Source organism: Poecilia formosa, unplaced genomic scaffold, assembly GCF_000485575.1.
Source record: "Poecilia formosa unplaced genomic scaffold, Poecilia_formosa-5.1.2 Scaffold124, whole genome shotgun sequence".
NCBI classification, from domain to species: domain Eukaryota; kingdom Metazoa; phylum Chordata; class Actinopteri; order Cyprinodontiformes; family Poeciliidae; genus Poecilia; species Poecilia formosa.
In genome coordinates, this window is record NW_006800063.1 from 716,303 (window position 1) to 732,245 (window position 15,943).

Here is a 15,943-nt window from a genome sequence, read left to right on the forward strand (position 1 = left end):
AAGTACAGTAGATTCAGAGAGGGATGAGGGCACCAAAGCATCAATGTGCACGAACGCATTAACGGCAACATTCTTCAGTCAGTCTGCAACAGAACAATATCTGTTAGAGCCAACACTGTCTTATCTGGATTTATGGGTATTTCTTTTTTTTTTTTTTTTTTTACGTAAAGCACAGACAAGGAAGTGAAAACTAGAAGAAAATCTAAAAAAAAGAAGCAGTGAAAACCGAATAGGAATGGCAGACCGAAGTGACTTCACTCTTAACTGAAACCATTCTGGACATATATAGTGCAGTAAAGTGTGATAGTGGGCGATATAAACACTACCAGGCTGAAGAGGTAACAGCTACAGCATAACTCTTAAATAGTCAGGCTAAGTAGATTCATTAGGTGGTCAATTTGCAATGCGAAAGCTATTTGTGAGGACCGGTGCATACTTGTGCTGCTACTTCTGCGGCAAGCTTATCTGGAATCCACAGAAGGACTTGCATTTATTTTCCCCCGCGATGCTGCAGTGTGTTGCTGCAGCAAAGCATTTTCTTTTCAGAAAGGTATCCCCTCGGTTACACAACCATAAACAGCATGACAAACTGCCCCTGCATCCAGACAGACTGCACGCATTATCAGCAGACAAATCAACACACGTAGAGCACATAAAAAAAAAAAAAAGCAACTATGCGGATATGCAGGTTTACCTTTCCATAAGTTCAAATGTGTAAAAAATGTGCAGTGTTATAGTGGAGGCAGAGCAGCAGTGCAGCTGGTCACCGGGGGAGCAGTGGAGTAAACGACTGTAGGAATCGATGCAGTGGGTCGATGGACAAACATTAAGTCCACAGTGTGACATGCGTGGCGGGCAGCCGTCACAACGCCGTGACGACAAAGAAAGCCTTCGCGCCGACTGCCCAGCTTAAACAGCTGTCCAGAGGGAGATTAAGACACAGATACTGATGGTAGAGTGGGGGTGACTTCACAAGAGTTTTCAAACAGGCAGAGAGGAAGCAGGTTAATAGTGACGTGAGTCATTGCAGTTAAAATTCTCCTATGGCCTTGTTCAGTTTACAGGAAACGCCTGTAAGCTAGCAACCTATGCTAGTACGGACAACGAAGCAAATAACCAATGTGGGGAAACATGCAGGCCACTCCTCAGCGTGTTTTGCCACTTTGTCACTTTAAAGTAAAAAAAAAAAAATCTATACATTTTATTTAACTTTACATAATGGTTCTCCAATGTTTTTACAAGAAAAAAACCTGAAAATTTTAACATGACTTTGTATTTGACTCCATGGGACCACCTTGCACTGATGGGAGTCTGTTTGAGCATCTATCCGTCAACTTTGCACCGACACAGATGGAAATTCTTCCAAGGACACAGCTCACACTCAGACGTCTCCATAACTCCGATACAGACCTTCTGAGGTCATCCCAGAACAGCCGTCTTAAACTGAGCTTGAAAAACATGTCGATCTAGGGTCTAGGGGTCATGAGAGTAAAGGAGGCAACCCACACTTTTCAGATTTTATTAGTCAAAGATTTAGAAGACCCTGCTCGTTTATCAGTGTTATTAGTCACTTGCAATCCAAACGAAGCCCAGTTTGCAATCCTTTACAATCAGAACCGATGATCATCGAGTTTCCCTTTCTTGTCATCGGTCTGAGTCGTCTGAGAGCTGCGCGTCTATCTTCTGAAGACGTGAGCCTTTTCCAAAGGAAAACGGTGTTCCAAGGCTCCACACCTAAACGCTCACCTCGTGTTTTCCTTTCAATTTGTGTACTCTAACACAAGAAATTCCAGTCCAACGGCATAATTTATGCCTCTTCCCCTTGCGGCTGACTAATCCAGCCCTGGCAAAACAAGTTGATCGTGGAAAGCAGTTTCTTTCTGAGGAAACAGGGGAGGGGGGGAGCGCCTGAGGGTGACAGTGCAAGTAGGAAGAAGGGATCAGACCGGTCCTAAATGGAGGTGAGAAGTGGTGATGATGATGGCCCATCTTATCAAGTGATCTAGCACCAGCGGTGGCAGAGCTTGGAGTACACAGGCTGTTCACATGGGAGGATCATATCCTGTCTTCATCCCCTCTTCCCCCTACCAGCCACCCCTGATTTTCTTTTTCCTTTTTTTTCTGCAGCTTGAGGTATGAACCACATAAACCTCACAGATCAGATAAGCAGTCACTTTAACTCTCATAGACCAAGCCACAACAGAACCCAATCAGTACAATCTGATTTTTCCTTTTCTTTTTTTTTTCTTTTTTCTTTTTTTTACCAGCCTAACCTGTAGATGAGCTGTAATCAATGAGCATGCCTCCCATTTTTTAATTGCAATGTGTGTTTAACCCATAAACGAGGAGCATAATGCAGAATAGCGAGGCAGACAAGCAGGAGACATGCAGCGAGGGAAAGAAAACGCCCTACACCCCAGCTTGTGTTGAACCCCCCCTCCACCCTCCTCCTCCTGTTTCTACTACACATCACCTTTGCATATGCTTTTTCTCTCTCTCTCTCCCTATAACAGACCGCTGAGGCCACATCTGGACTACACCTCTGATTTCTGCGCGTTTTTTTTCCCCCTTCCTCCCCCTGCCTTTGTTAGCCATCTATGCGCTGCCTCTTACCCATGCGATCACACGCTTGGAGACATCATAATTACCCTTTAAATGACTCCAATTAATTAAATAGTAGACATCTGATACGTCTGCCTGGCGACAAATTCGTTTTTCGCAAAGGGTCGGCGCAATTAAAAAGGAGCAGGAGTGATAGGTGAGGGCGCAGACACAGAGGTAGAGGGAGAAAATAACACGCCGATCCAAAGGAAATATTATAGTAAGGAAGCGGAGGGAGGTTGACGCGACATTGCTTCACTTTGTGCAGCGAAATGCATTTTTTTTATTATTATTAAAAAGTTGTACCTTTAACTTGAGTTTCATATTCGGCCACGATCTCCTTGTCCTTTCGGAATTTCGCCGGAGACGTCATGGCTGAGTTTGGAGATCAGATCCCACTTGTTTTCCCCCCCCACTCTGAACCGCTCGCTTAACCGCCTTTCCGGAACAACGTTCAGAAGAGAGAAGAAGTAAAAAAAAAAAAAAAGCCCAAAAACGGGGAGATCCCGGGTGGAGAGATGGCAGCTCCGGTCTGTATTGTCTCCCTGCCTCGGCTCACTCAGGGCGCATTGTGAGTTTGGCGCGGCTGCTGCTGCTGCTGCTGCTGCTCCTGCCTCACCGCCTCCTCAAAACCGGTTGTGGTGAAAAAAACTTCAAGTGGAAAAAGATTCATTCCCTTCATAAAGGAAAAAAAACAAACAAACAAAAAAAATAAAATAAAACCTAACACATAGAGTTCATAAGTAAGCTCTTCTAAAACTTCCTCTGATGGCGAAGAACTCTCGCGTTGGTGCCCGCCCGCCTGTCTAAACTCAACTGATCTGTTCTTCTTCCTCCTCCTCCTCCTGAAGCGAGAGAGAAAGAGGCAGGAAACCAAAGTGGTGATGGAGTGTTGGTCAGCTCTACTGCGCAGGACAAGCATGGATGCCTGCATGCACACATGGGTAGAACTCACACAGGCAAAGCGAGCAACGACTTACCTCCACGATGAAGTAAAGAGTTTTTTTTTTCTTAAGTTAACCGCCAGATTATTTTTCTTTGGTTCCCAGAGCAGTGAAAAGCTATGCTACCCTTTCAGATTTTTTATTGTTTGTGCGTTGTTGTTACACTTCAACAAACGTTCCAGATTCTCGGGCTAATTTTAATATCAAACCAAGGAAATTTGAGGTACTGGAACAATCAGTTTTCAATGATTTAATAAGAGGGTGGGGGAAGCTATTCTAATCAAACTATCTGAAAATATAGCTTTATGTTGTTGAGTTATGAATTATGTCTGGTTAACCATTGTTTTTTTTGTTTTTGTTTATTATTATTATTATTATTATTACATTTCACCAGTTACACCCAAGAAAGATTACTGCCAGGCCTGTAAATTAAAAAAATAAATAAATAATAATCAAAACTGCAACTTGACTGATAACATAAGTCTCAAAACGCAGCACATCTTGAGAAATAATTCACTAATATAATATACATCAGTCAGGGAAGGATTATAATGGCATTTCTAAAGCTCTGAAACTCCATAAAATCAGAATGAAAGCCAATATCAACGACACAATGATGAGCATTCCCTGGAGTTCTCCGTCCTGTCTATATTTATGCCAAACAAGTTCATGTTTTTACCTACGTTGTCTAATTACTTGTTTTGTTTCCACCTGTTTTTATCCTGATCTCTATTTTTTTTTTTTTATTATTAATACCGCACCAGTGGAAAGCACTTTGGTTCAGCACTCTCTAGTTTGAGAATTTGTTTGATTAATTGCGACGAGAAAACAAAAGCAGAAGAAGTCTGTAAGGGAGCATTTCACTAAACAGTCCAATTTGCCACTCAACAACATGTCAGTTTGTCTTTGTTTTTGTCTTCAGATATAAGCAAAAGATATTGGTTATGTCTTTTGTGTAACAATAACATAAACAATGTCTTTTGCTGTAAGACATTGTTTACAATTAAAAAAAATCTAAATAAAATCTAACAAGCTTCCACATGCACGGATGACATCAAATAATCCAAGTGATCAGATTTTATTTGACTTTGAGAACGTTCAGTTGTGTGTTTTTGTTTTCTCTTCATTTAGACGTTTGAACATGAGGCGGTAATGTCTCATGAAAAAAATAGCCGATTAAAATTTTTATTCCTTTAAATTTCAATTTATTACACACTTCTAAATGCTTCACTTGTTGACATCACGGTGGGGATGCGTGTTTCAGATATGTGTTTAGATAATACTTAATCGATCAGTATTTGTTTCAGTGGTGAACATTGCACAACACCTTTGCAGAAACAGCGCCCCTTACAGTCACTGTATGTGAGGGTGACAGTACTAGGTTTAAATTAATAAATGACTAAGAACATTTATTAATTTAGCGCGTGGCTTGTTGATTGGTGTGATCAGAATAGAGCAAATATGTTGAATAAATTGTGCTATAACAAATTTTTTATACCATACATTTTGAGAACAGCATATTGACAAAGGTCAAGTAGCGAGCCAACATAATCTGCTAAATAGCACATATATTCAAAACACAAAGCAAACTTTGCCTACGACACAATGATAAAATCAACTGTTTTTGTTTTTATCGTGTGGAGATTTCCAAAACAAATTGTGTGAAAATTCAAAATGCAGTACAAAACCTGAACATGTAGTATTGGGGGAATACCCCAATTTATTATCTTTAAAATATTGATATGATTGTTCAAACATTAATCACATTATCAGAAGAAAGCTTTAACACATCAGCATTCATATTCTGATATTTAACTGTTTTGATTCAAGTTTGGTGGGAAGAAATTATTTCACAGAGTTTATTATGTCACTGGCAACACGAGCAGGCGGCAACAAAATACAGACTAACAAGAGATAATATCTTGGCCAATAAACAGCCTGGACAGAAATGTTCCTTGCATGAGTGGCACCTTGGATAAGACGCAAAAAACCCCAACTATGAATGCCCCAAATGGCAAAGGATTTCCCAATCACAAAATCAGTTTTAAACCACTTGCTACCACTGTAGAACGACTCAGTCCAAACTTTATTTCTCTAGCTTGACCCAGTCTGATGTGATTCTAATCAAGGAAACATTGAAAATTATCTGTTGTTGTCAACGCCAAGAGAAAAAAAGATACATCACAATATGTTTTTTTTAGAGAATCTTTTCAGCCATTGCCTTATCTGCCCATGAGTAGGATTTTGAAACAACAGATAACCAAATGTAATCTCAACTCTTCCAATCAAATACCACGACCTTTACCATATCACACTATGCCATACCATACCAATTAAGAGTTACACATCATCAGATGATGTACAGTAAATTGTTCTTCTGGTGTGCACAGTCCCACTCACTAAACAACTTTCGTTAAGTGCTTAAGTGATCATAACTTTGTTCTGTTTTGTTTTGACTTGTACCGTGTCAGAGAGCGATGTTTCGCATGTTACTTACTTTTTCTGTCCTTTATTATTCTATATTTTAGCAACAAGGTAGAAGAATTCAACGATGGATCTGCACGTTTATGCCCCTGATGCACTGGATGAAATGGTTGCGCAAACCCCGCCTACCCGGAACACCACTTTCTGTCTCGTTGGCTGACAAATGATGCGGACCAGCTTTTAGCTCCTAAAACAGTGGCATGAGATTTAAATGGCATTTCACTTAACAAATGGATCTTTACATTATTTACTGAGGGCTTTTCAACTTTGATTTTTCAACCAATCAAATTCGGGTCCTGTAAAAAAAACTGGCCAATAAGATTAGCTCCTGCAACAATCATCCAATGAGAATCCGATGTAGGGTCTTTTAAACGTGGTTTTAGGAAGTGTCGTTAAACACCAGGAAGTTGTAAACAAAGCTGACAGCTACTGAGTTAGCTGTTAAGTATATCTGCATGGATCTCGAGATAGCTGAATAAAAAGGCGATATTAGTTATTTTTAAATAATAAAGCTAACCGGTTTCAATGTAGCGGTCGTTTTGCGGTTATTATCTGTATCTATTCCTCTTAGGTACCGTTACCTGTCTTCCGTTTTAGCGCTGAGGGGTGAAAAAAACAAAACGACTAACGTTTTTGTACAAGGACGTTAGACCATTCGCCGTTGCCGCATCCACAGTAAACGTTAATCGTCTACCATTTACCCGATCCACACTGGTTTAACACCACCGGCTTGAACAGCGAGAGGGGTTTATCTTTGTTAGCTAAACAACAATGTCCACGTCCAACGCCAGCTTTAAGAACAAATGCGTGGCCCAGGTGAACTGCATCTTCTGTGACAGTCTGTTGTGCACCAGGGGGATGAAGGCTGTGCTCCTTGCGGACACCGAAGTTGAGCTCTTTTCCACGGATATACCTCCAAACAGGTAGGTGCTAACTGGATTAGCCTAGCTGCTAGCCTCTGTTTATGTCCGCTGCTGGGATGGAATTAGCTTCAAGAAGTGTTGCTCAGTAAAATATTTCCACGAAAGTATTATGTGTAGCAAGTGTCGATGTTATTTTTATACAGGTGTTTAATGCCTTATGTGTCTATTTGAATGCTTCCTCCCGTCAGAACTGTTGACTTTGTGGCCAGCTGCTACTCGACTGAGAGCTGCAAATGCAAACTGAGAGACATTGCATGTCTCAAATGGTATGTTCACAGTATCGTTGTCTTCAAGGATATCAATAGGCTTTATTTTAGCTCGGAAATGAGGCTTGTTTATGTTTTTTTTTTTTGTTTGTTATATAAGTGAAACGCTACTTGCTTTAATTTCCCACTTGCTACTTGAACGAACTACTAGTGGAATACCTGCATTTTAAGTTTCCACTTAAAATGATCGGAATAGTTGCCAAGCAGTTTCATTGCTGTATATTTCAGGTGAATTCACATTGCAGCAGAGTTTGAGCCTCTTTTGTATTCCCAGTCTTTTGTTGTTGTTGTACACAGGACAAAAACAAACACCTGGCAGATAATAGGCAGCCACTAGTGGAGTTAGCACTTTTCACACATGTCCCCAGGAAAAGTGCTGACCTGTGGTTTCTTCTTTATTCCCTCTAACTCCTGCTCACAGTGGCAATGTTGTGGGTTATCATGTGGTTGCCCCCTGCAAACCCTGCTTGCTGTCATGTAACAACGGCCATTTCTGGATGTTCAACAGCGACGCTGTGTCCACTCTCAACAGACTTGATGCTACGGGTTAGTATAAGCCCCCCATCCCTCTTTTATCATTTTTTTTTTTTAACCAGGTACTTTTTTCTTCAGGCCCCGCTGTTAAAGATGTGCAAAACACCTTAAAATAAACTTTTCTTTTACTGCTGAAGAATAAGGTTGGAAAAAAAACCAACCTTTGAAATTTCACTCCTTTCCATCAGTTGGAAAAACTACCATGCAAAGAAATCGCTTTTCAATAAAATCATCAGTAGCATTCAACTATTTGGATAAAATAAATGCATCTGAAATTTAGACTTTATAAAATTTCACAGCGTCTCTTTGAATTTATATTTAGCAATTTATTATCGCCTGTTTTCTTGGGGTATAAATATCACGTTACCCAGATGGTCATTTTTGTTCCACAGATTGCAATAGAACGAGGATCCACATTTATTTCATCGCACACAGTGGTTGTTTTTGTCAGAAGGCCTTCACCTGCAGTTTTTGCTCCAATCACTTCTTGTTCGTACCAATGGCTGATCCTTACAGCCATCTTCTCAAAAGACTTGCTGTTTTCAGAATTTCTAACTTAAAGTTATGTAAATGCAGTTGCAGTGAAAGATCAATTCAGTTTAACTGTTTCCACATCATTGCAGAGGGTGCCAATGTGGGCTGTTGTAAACATGTAGTGTCTTCCTGTTAAATATTTCATTATTTATTTATTTTTTTATTTTTATTTTTTTCACCTAAATATCCTTGCAGGTCTGAATCTGCTCCTCTGGGGAGATCTTCCAGAGTTGGACGACAGTGAAAACGAAGAATCAGAAAGCCCGTCGGAGGAGGAGTGCATTAGGTAGAGTGCAACATGGACAATGCAAGAGGAACCTAGTGGAACGACATTCATTAACTGGGGAAGGTGGAGCTGGAAGAGTGTACAGACTATGCTGGGAGGAGACCAAAAAGAGAAGCATTAAAGGGTAACTGAACACTGAATCGCATAAGGCTGATGAGCTCTGCTGTAATCCTCTGTGTGGGCCGTGACTGCAGCTTCTAGTCATTAGTCAAACTGATGCTGCAGCAGGTGTTTCGTCTTTGACGGGTAGCGGAGAACACCTGCTGTGACGTCACTGGGGCGTGGCTGTGAAGCAGAGGCGCGCCAAAGTTTTTGTTGAGTTACCCTTTAAGCTGTGGCCATGCCTTTCTCTTCTTTAATTTACAAAGTTAAAGCACAGATTGAAAAAAAAACAAACAAATTCTTTAGGGTATTGTAAAATATGTAGCCGAGGAGATGGGAGGACGATCTCGTCGGCTACATATTGAGTTTACTTTGTGTTTAGCTACAAGTAAAGCAGAAGAAGCGAAACAAGATGGCGTTTACTTTAGTTCAGACTCTGTGAAAGGATGGCCACAGCTCACCCAGTTGTGATCTGTACAGATAACATGCTGTGATTGAGAGCTGTGTCTTAAAGGCCTATATGTGTTCTCGCTGTGTGGCTTGGTGCTGAATGAAACCTCGAGTGCTTTTTGAATCTCACATATTAGAGAAATGGCACAAATATTAAATGATGTACACGTTCCTTGCTTTTTCAAAGGGCACATAGTATTTAGGGTACCATACAATTTCAAATTGTATACAAGTGAAAGATGTTACCATGCATAAATTTATTTTATTATTTGTATTTTTTTTTTTTTTGCTTTGTACACTTGTGATGGCAGTGTATTTAGTATTTAACCCCAAGGTAAACCAGACCATAGCAGTTTTCCTTACTAACGTACTAACTTGAGGAATATGTGATTGAACAAAAAAAAAAGAAACTGAATTAACTGCTGAGTTAAAACATACATTTATATCTACATATAAATGAGGGGAAACCAATTTTCTGAAATGAGGGAATGTATAAAACAATAAGCTTTGCAAGGGTGTCGGGTTCCATGGCGAGTTTATTTATGCAACATCGTACCTGCAGCACCTGAGGAGGGAAAAACAAGTCAGCCAAGGGGGATAATCATGGATCGTTAAAATATTTGCCTTTTATAAACGGGCTTTAGTCATGCAATTTATACATCGATCTACAGAGCTCCTCAGATGTTTTTTTTTTTTTTAGAGAAACTGTTCAGCATGCCACACTGAATGGTGAAGCTTACACCTTTTAGGGTTGGAACCTGTTTCATATTGTGTTTGCCGACAATGAAGCACAGTCCGATTCTGTTCGTTGGACAGAAAGAACCAGCAGGTCAGAGTTCAGACTCAAAGGGCTTCTGGGTCAAACTGCTCCTTGGCCAGTTCATACCTCCATGTTGCCATTTTCTCCCTTCGTACATGTATTTTTTATTTTTTTTTTACCTGTAAGCAAACCGTTCATACCTTCATTAGGCCATTGTGCAGTAGTTTAATTAATTGAGTAATTAACTGATTAATTCTGTAGAAGCAGAATCACAAAAATGCTAAAACTCCAAATATTTTACATTACTTATAATATATTTATTGAAGACATTAAATTCCACCCCATTTCCACTAATTGCGGTTCTGACAGACTGGCTCCTACACAAACCAGAAAATATTAAGTTGGCAAAACATGGAAAACGACCATAAAATTAATTGTGAAATGGGTACAAAGTGTTTCTCTGGTGGATATGAAGCGATACTTGGCTGGTCCTTTTAAAAGGACGACTCCATTTCATTTACGGTGAAGCTGTGCACAAATCTTGCAAGAGTAGGAAATTTTGAAAGGTGGATGCGACCAGGACCCAACTAAAAGCAAGTACTCTCTGTGTATTTGTTGTTTTTTTGCGTCTTTGAACTCTTTGCTCTCGCATCTTCGCCGTGTAATTCTATGATCCGGTCTTAAAGTTACAGAAAGATTCTCATTCAGTAAGAAATTAATGAAACTTACTTGTGGCGTCTGCAATCGCTGTTGAGGAATCGAACATTGAATGTTTTATTAACACATTTTTATTTTATTTTTTTTAACCTGAAGGCTGAGGATAAATAATATGACTAAATAAGTCACTTTGCCCCCACGTTCTTCAATGCTGCAGCTTTTAATTCGGAAAAAAAAGAAACGCATTTAATGAGAAAAATCTTCTTTTTATTTTTAAATGGAAACTGACAGTCTGTATCTTTTCAGACCAATTTCTGTCTATGTTTGAAATGGTGCATTACCTATATATTTATTAAACTCAAAAACCAAAAGTACTGTTTTTTTTCTTTTCTTTTTTTTTAAGTCTAACAAATGCATCGATTTGTATTGTGCTAATATTTCCGTTCAATATTTAACGTGTCAATCTTTAGTGCTTTGTTTTGTACATTAAGGGTTGGATGTGTACAGTTTTACCTCAAGATGGTATGACGTGTGAATTTCCTCTGGCTAGGATAATTGTTTAAAAGATAATCAAATTACTTAAACGGTTATTTCTGACAGTTGATTAACAATGCCCATATGGAAAATGGATATAATCTATATATTTTGGAATTGCACTAAAACTGCACTGGTAGTTTAAAAATTGATTTGTTGTTTTGTATGCTTGTTAAGTTAATAAACTTTTTTTTTTTTCCCAAATGATCTTGATGCCATTATTTTTTCCATCAGGTTTTGTTTGTTTTTACCTATTTGCAGCGTTCGATCTAAAACTCTGAGACGGATGGCTCTGCTGATTTTTGGTCTCGATAAAACACAGCGTTACTGACATCAGCAGATGAAATGCCTCACTAAATCACCACTGACTGGGAAAATCACAGCAGCTTTGGATTCTGTGCCTCTCCAGCGTTTCTTCATACTCTTGAGACCTTGATTTCCAAAGTAAGAGGATTGTGGACCTCTACAAACATCCAGCGTCTTTAGCAGTGATATTTTTGTGGCTGACCCACCTCGTAGAGGTCAGTGCCTGTCTGTGGGACAACTTTCTCCAGTCGGCATTCTTCCCGCATGATTATGTAAGCCCCAACATGACATCTTGGTCAGATAAAGCAGTGTGGCCATTTGATCAGGATTCCTTAGGGAGGTTGTTTTTTTTTGTTTTTTTTTTGGGCATGTCCCGCTGGATGGAAACCTCGGTGGAGACCCAGAGGTCACTTGGGGGATTATATGACTCTTCTGGTCTGGGAATCCCTTCAAAATCCCTCTGGATGAGCTGAAGAGCGCCGCTGGGCATAGAGACAACCGAGTTTCCATACAGGGCCTGTTAACCTTATCTCTGGAAAGCAAAAGACAGTTATTAATTTAATAGAAACTTTTTCTTCACTTTATGCATAAATATATAATTTGTTAAAGGGAATTGAAATTATGCTAGGATGGTGAAGTTCCAGGAGATGGACATAATTACAATGTTGATACTCTTGTGTTTTCACATGGCTTGGCTTGGCTTAGCTGCAGGGCTTGGCGTTCATTTGGAGCAATCCAACTGATGTTACGGGATTTGTTGTTGAAAATGCAGCTCGGCATCAGGAAAAGAGCCGTGTCTCGCGGCTCTTCCTGCACGTCTCTTTTGCAGCTTGATGAAATAAAAGTCAAGTTTATATAGTTTCAGCTGGCTAAAAGACTGCAAAGTATTAAAGTAATGGTGTCAAAATTTAATGATGTCAAAATTTACTGTGATTTTTATCTATTATCAATGAAGATGCTGTAATGTCGGTGTGCGAGGGTGAAACGTATCTGTATTTTTCCACCTGAAGCGCATTTTGAAGCATCCCTCACACATTTTTCCACATGAATGTTCTTGTGAGCCACATTGTTGAGCAATAGTGAAAATGAATCATAATTGATGTTCATTATACCAGCTTCTCCTGCTAAGACATGAATGTTTTGATAAAACCTCTTTTATCCAAATATTTACTGCCTTGGGTGAAAGCCAATAACAGGGCTATAGAAATAATTAAGCCCTTGTACAAAAAGTGGAAACACTCTCACTTAAAGATGTCTTAATATCAACAGTTTAGTGTTTTATTTTATATTTTTTTTTTAGGCTTTTCACATTTGAGACAAAAATACTCGGACCCAGTGCGTTGTGTAACAATTTTATAACAGTGTAACGCTTGCCACGTAGGTTGGGGGCGGGGGGAATCTCTATAAAGATGATCGTGGCGCCCTCTGCTGGATTGTACACGCAATTACATGCTTAAAAAAAACTTGCAGCACATTAAATGTGAAATTTAAATAATAAATTCGTATTCATTTGAACTCCAAATGTACCTAATCCTAATCCTTTCCACAATGAGGGGGGAAAAAAACCATAGCCTTATCTTTTTGAGGATGACTGTCTAGGAAACAACTTGTTGAACTTGTTTGAATAATAACTTTAAATCTAAATCTGTTAGGAGTATAAAATCATTTGGGATTAAATGTATTTTAGAAAACTGGCCATGACCTCCTTAGTGTTATAGTTATATTTGGATCTCGTCACTGTCAGTAGTTATGTGACTTGTAGAAAATATTTGCAATTTACCACTGTCTGAAAAAAAAAAAAAAATCATAACCTGAGTTCATCCTGAACAATATGTCAAACATAATGTCCAAAAATGTTGTCTTTGAAGCAGATAAAATTGTGTATGTGTCTCAATAAAAAACAAACAAACAAAAAAAACACTTAGGCTTTAATGAGGGAGGGAGTGTTTGTAGTCCTTTATACAACATCCAAATGAAAGCGTCTTCTTTAAAAGAGCTTGTCTTGGAAAAAGTATCACCTGATAAACCAATTGTACTGAAAGGCCACAGTTGTACCACTGCTGATGTAAAATCATTAAAAGGGCCTCACTCTGGGTGCTTTGGACTAACTGCTTTCCTCTGGGCAAAAGGTCGCTGTGCAAATCATGCCATAAAAGATTCATTTACATGAAGGTTTTTTGCACATCCATTAAGTGTTATTAACTTTATTTATTTGCATGGGATCTGTGTTAAGTATTAACAAATATTGTATGCTTTAACATAACATATTCTAGGCTAATTAGTAAAACCAGTCCCTATTTGTGTTTTTGATTATTGGAAGATAGGCTTTAAAATGCAGTTTTGACAATGGTGGCAGTATTATAGAGAAAGCTGTATCTTTTATTTCGTTTTTTTGTTTGTATGCTTTGTTTCCATCAAAGGCCTGGAAACTATGACCTTATCTCTGGAAAGCAAAAGACAATTATTAATGTAATAGAAACTTTTTTCTTTACTTTGTGCATATATGGAGTTTAATCTTTTATTCTGTTAGTCTAGTTAAGTGAGGACGTCTTATTTACTGTTGTGGATCTCTGGTTTACTTAGAAAAACAGTCTCCAGACAAATAATTAAAATCAACGCGTGTGTGAGGCGTGTGACTGGACAGGTCTTAAGTTTTCCCTTTTTCCATCTTTACACACTAGATGGTGCAGATGCACTGTTAATAGAGACTACCATGAAGCGGCTGACACACATACAACCTGCTCAGCGATAAAGAAATATAATGCAGTAAAGAAACCCAAATAGTCTTTAAATAAAAAAAAAAAAGCCTAATTCTGTGTGCCTTCACCACTTTAGTTCTAGAAATCATCCTCTGATTTAAATGATAAATCAGAGATATCAATAGTTGAGCCCCAAAATGTTCATACACCTGCCAGAGTTGGATTCATTTTTTATTTTTTTATTTTTTTTATTTAACTAGGACGCTTTTGGGACGCTGATATATCTCAGAATATATAAAACAATGTTAAGAGACTATCAATTTTTTTGGGAGAGGTGCAGAGGGGGAAGATTAATCTGTTCATATTTACATTTTAATAACACAGAAAGGTTCAGAATCTTTTTTTTTTTTGACTTACATTCTTAATAATCAAAGGAAAAAAATCTTTATTGGCAATATACAGTTAACACTTCTCTTCTAATTGATGGCCATCCTTTTTGCACATTTTCTCTGGTATTCTGACGATGTAGAAACTCCAAGGCTTAGGGGTCGCAAGGCCTCCTCTCTATTGCCCTAATCTTTAGCCACCTCCACAGACTGCGTCAAATTTGAGTCAGGCCACTGACTGGGAAACTGCTATTTCTCGTCAGAAGAAGCATGCTGGTCAAAGTAAAAGATTCCTCAACTTCCTGGATGCAAATACGCCCAGACTGCTTGTCTGACCTACGCCAAATCACCTCGTCAAGCAAAAGATTCTCAGGTAGTCATTTATAATTTCAAACAAAATAGATATTTATACGTTTAAACTCTCCCGACTAAACAGAATTTTTTCGTGCGTTTTCCATGATAGATGAAGAAGGTTACCGTCAAAGTAGAGAACGACCTTGAGCTTCAGAGTGATTTAAAAAAAAAAGAGCTTCATAAACGCTCTGCAGCCTGTCATGGTCGTCTCTTGATGACAGACCTAAAAGCTGGAGTAATGTCCAGTCTTCCTTGATTATGCATATTTATGACACCTCAAGTATTCTTCTCATTTTTTTTATTATTTTTTTTTATTTCCAGCGGGTGAGGAGGGCAAATGGTGATAAATGGCAGAATTTATTCACTTAAGGAATAAATCCTTTAATCGGGAGAGAGCATTTTCATGAGATTGGTGGACCAGGCTGCTGGAATTCTTAAATAATTTAACAAAATCAATTTTATATGTAATATGATCACTTACCCGCAAAAAAAAAAAAAAAAACATCTAATCCTCGAGGAACCACTGAAGCCATAAACGCTTGTGCTGCAATTAAGGGATAATAAATACAACTGCGTTAGTCTGGGGGGAAGTAACTGCAGGTGGCACATGCAACATTGCAGGTTTTCAACAGGCAGACTGCCTACTGGACCATTATTATACGCTGAGGCTAGCTGCACTGGGCTTTTGTCGAAGTGCTCAAGATAACACAAAGGGAAAACTTCAAACGGGGCTTCTTATTGTGCTCAGTTCTTCTGGGCAAGCTGATTACAGTTAAGGATAAAAGTTGTTCCTATACAGTAAACTAATGCGGGGAATCAGAGTGCACTAATTAAGTCATGGGGGGATATGAGGCGGTCTGCTTGGATGTTCTCCCCCACTTCCCGCCCCAAAACACCCGGACCGTGGGGGTTTTACTGGGAACTTTTTTTTTTTTGTTTAACAGCCCAACAGCAAGTCAGCATCAAAGGTGTTTATTGTCAGCTGAGTGTCCGGTAGAGGCACGAACCGCTGGATCTTCGCCGCCGCCTGGGAGAAGAAGCAGAAGCTGTGCGGCTTCTCTCCCTCGTTTTGTCTATTCTCCTCCCGTCTTCTTCTCTCCATCCCGCTGCCCCTGCCTGCACG

The 15,943-nt window shown here is 39.1% G+C and overlaps 2 protein-coding genes across 4 annotated transcripts in view; one reads left to right on the forward strand and one right to left on the reverse strand.

Moving 5' to 3' along the window:
* The window catches only part of srgap2 (SLIT-ROBO Rho GTPase activating protein 2), a 59,387-nt gene extending 55,899 nt beyond the window's left edge, over positions 1-3,488 (reverse strand). For 2 of the 3 annotated variants that reach the window (XM_007561248.2, XM_007561247.2), the window contains exon 1: positions 2,908-3,483. In XM_007561248.2, the coding sequence (XP_007561310.1) occupies positions 2,908-2,974 (67 nt within the window). In that variant the 5' untranslated portion in view covers positions 2,975-3,483. Of the gene's footprint in view, positions 1-2,907 lie in introns of all 3 variants that reach the window. The other variant, XM_007561250.2, reaches the window with a different exon arrangement.
* Positions 3,489-6,407: 2,919 nt separating this feature from the next.
* On the forward strand, positions 6,408-10,906 carry LOC103144326 (protein FAM72A). Its single transcript, XM_007561252.2, has 4 exons — positions 6,408-6,952; positions 7,141-7,218; positions 7,640-7,764; positions 8,482-10,906. Exons 1-4 carry the CDS (start codon positions 6,801-6,803, stop codon positions 8,574-8,576), a joined length of 450 nt encoding a protein of 149 aa, XP_007561314.1. The 5' UTR covers positions 6,408-6,800; the 3' UTR covers positions 8,577-10,906.
* Positions 10,907-15,943: the final 5,037 nt, after the last annotated feature.

What these genes read in the sequence shown, in the direction of transcription:
- LOC103144326 (XM_007561252.2), top strand. Translation starts at nt 6,801, where the DNA reads ATGTCCACGTCCAACGCCAGCTTTAAGAACAAATGCGTGGCCCAGGTG. An exon ending in ACGGATATACCTCCAAACAG is followed by an intron (nt 6,953 to 7,140) that starts GTAGGTGCTAAC and finishes TCCTCCCGTCAG; the next exon opens with AACTGTTGACTTTGTGGCCA. An exon ending in CAACAGACTTGATGCTACGG is followed by an intron (nt 7,765 to 8,481) that starts GTTAGTATAAGC and finishes ATATCCTTGCAG; the next exon opens with GTCTGAATCTGCTCCTCTGG.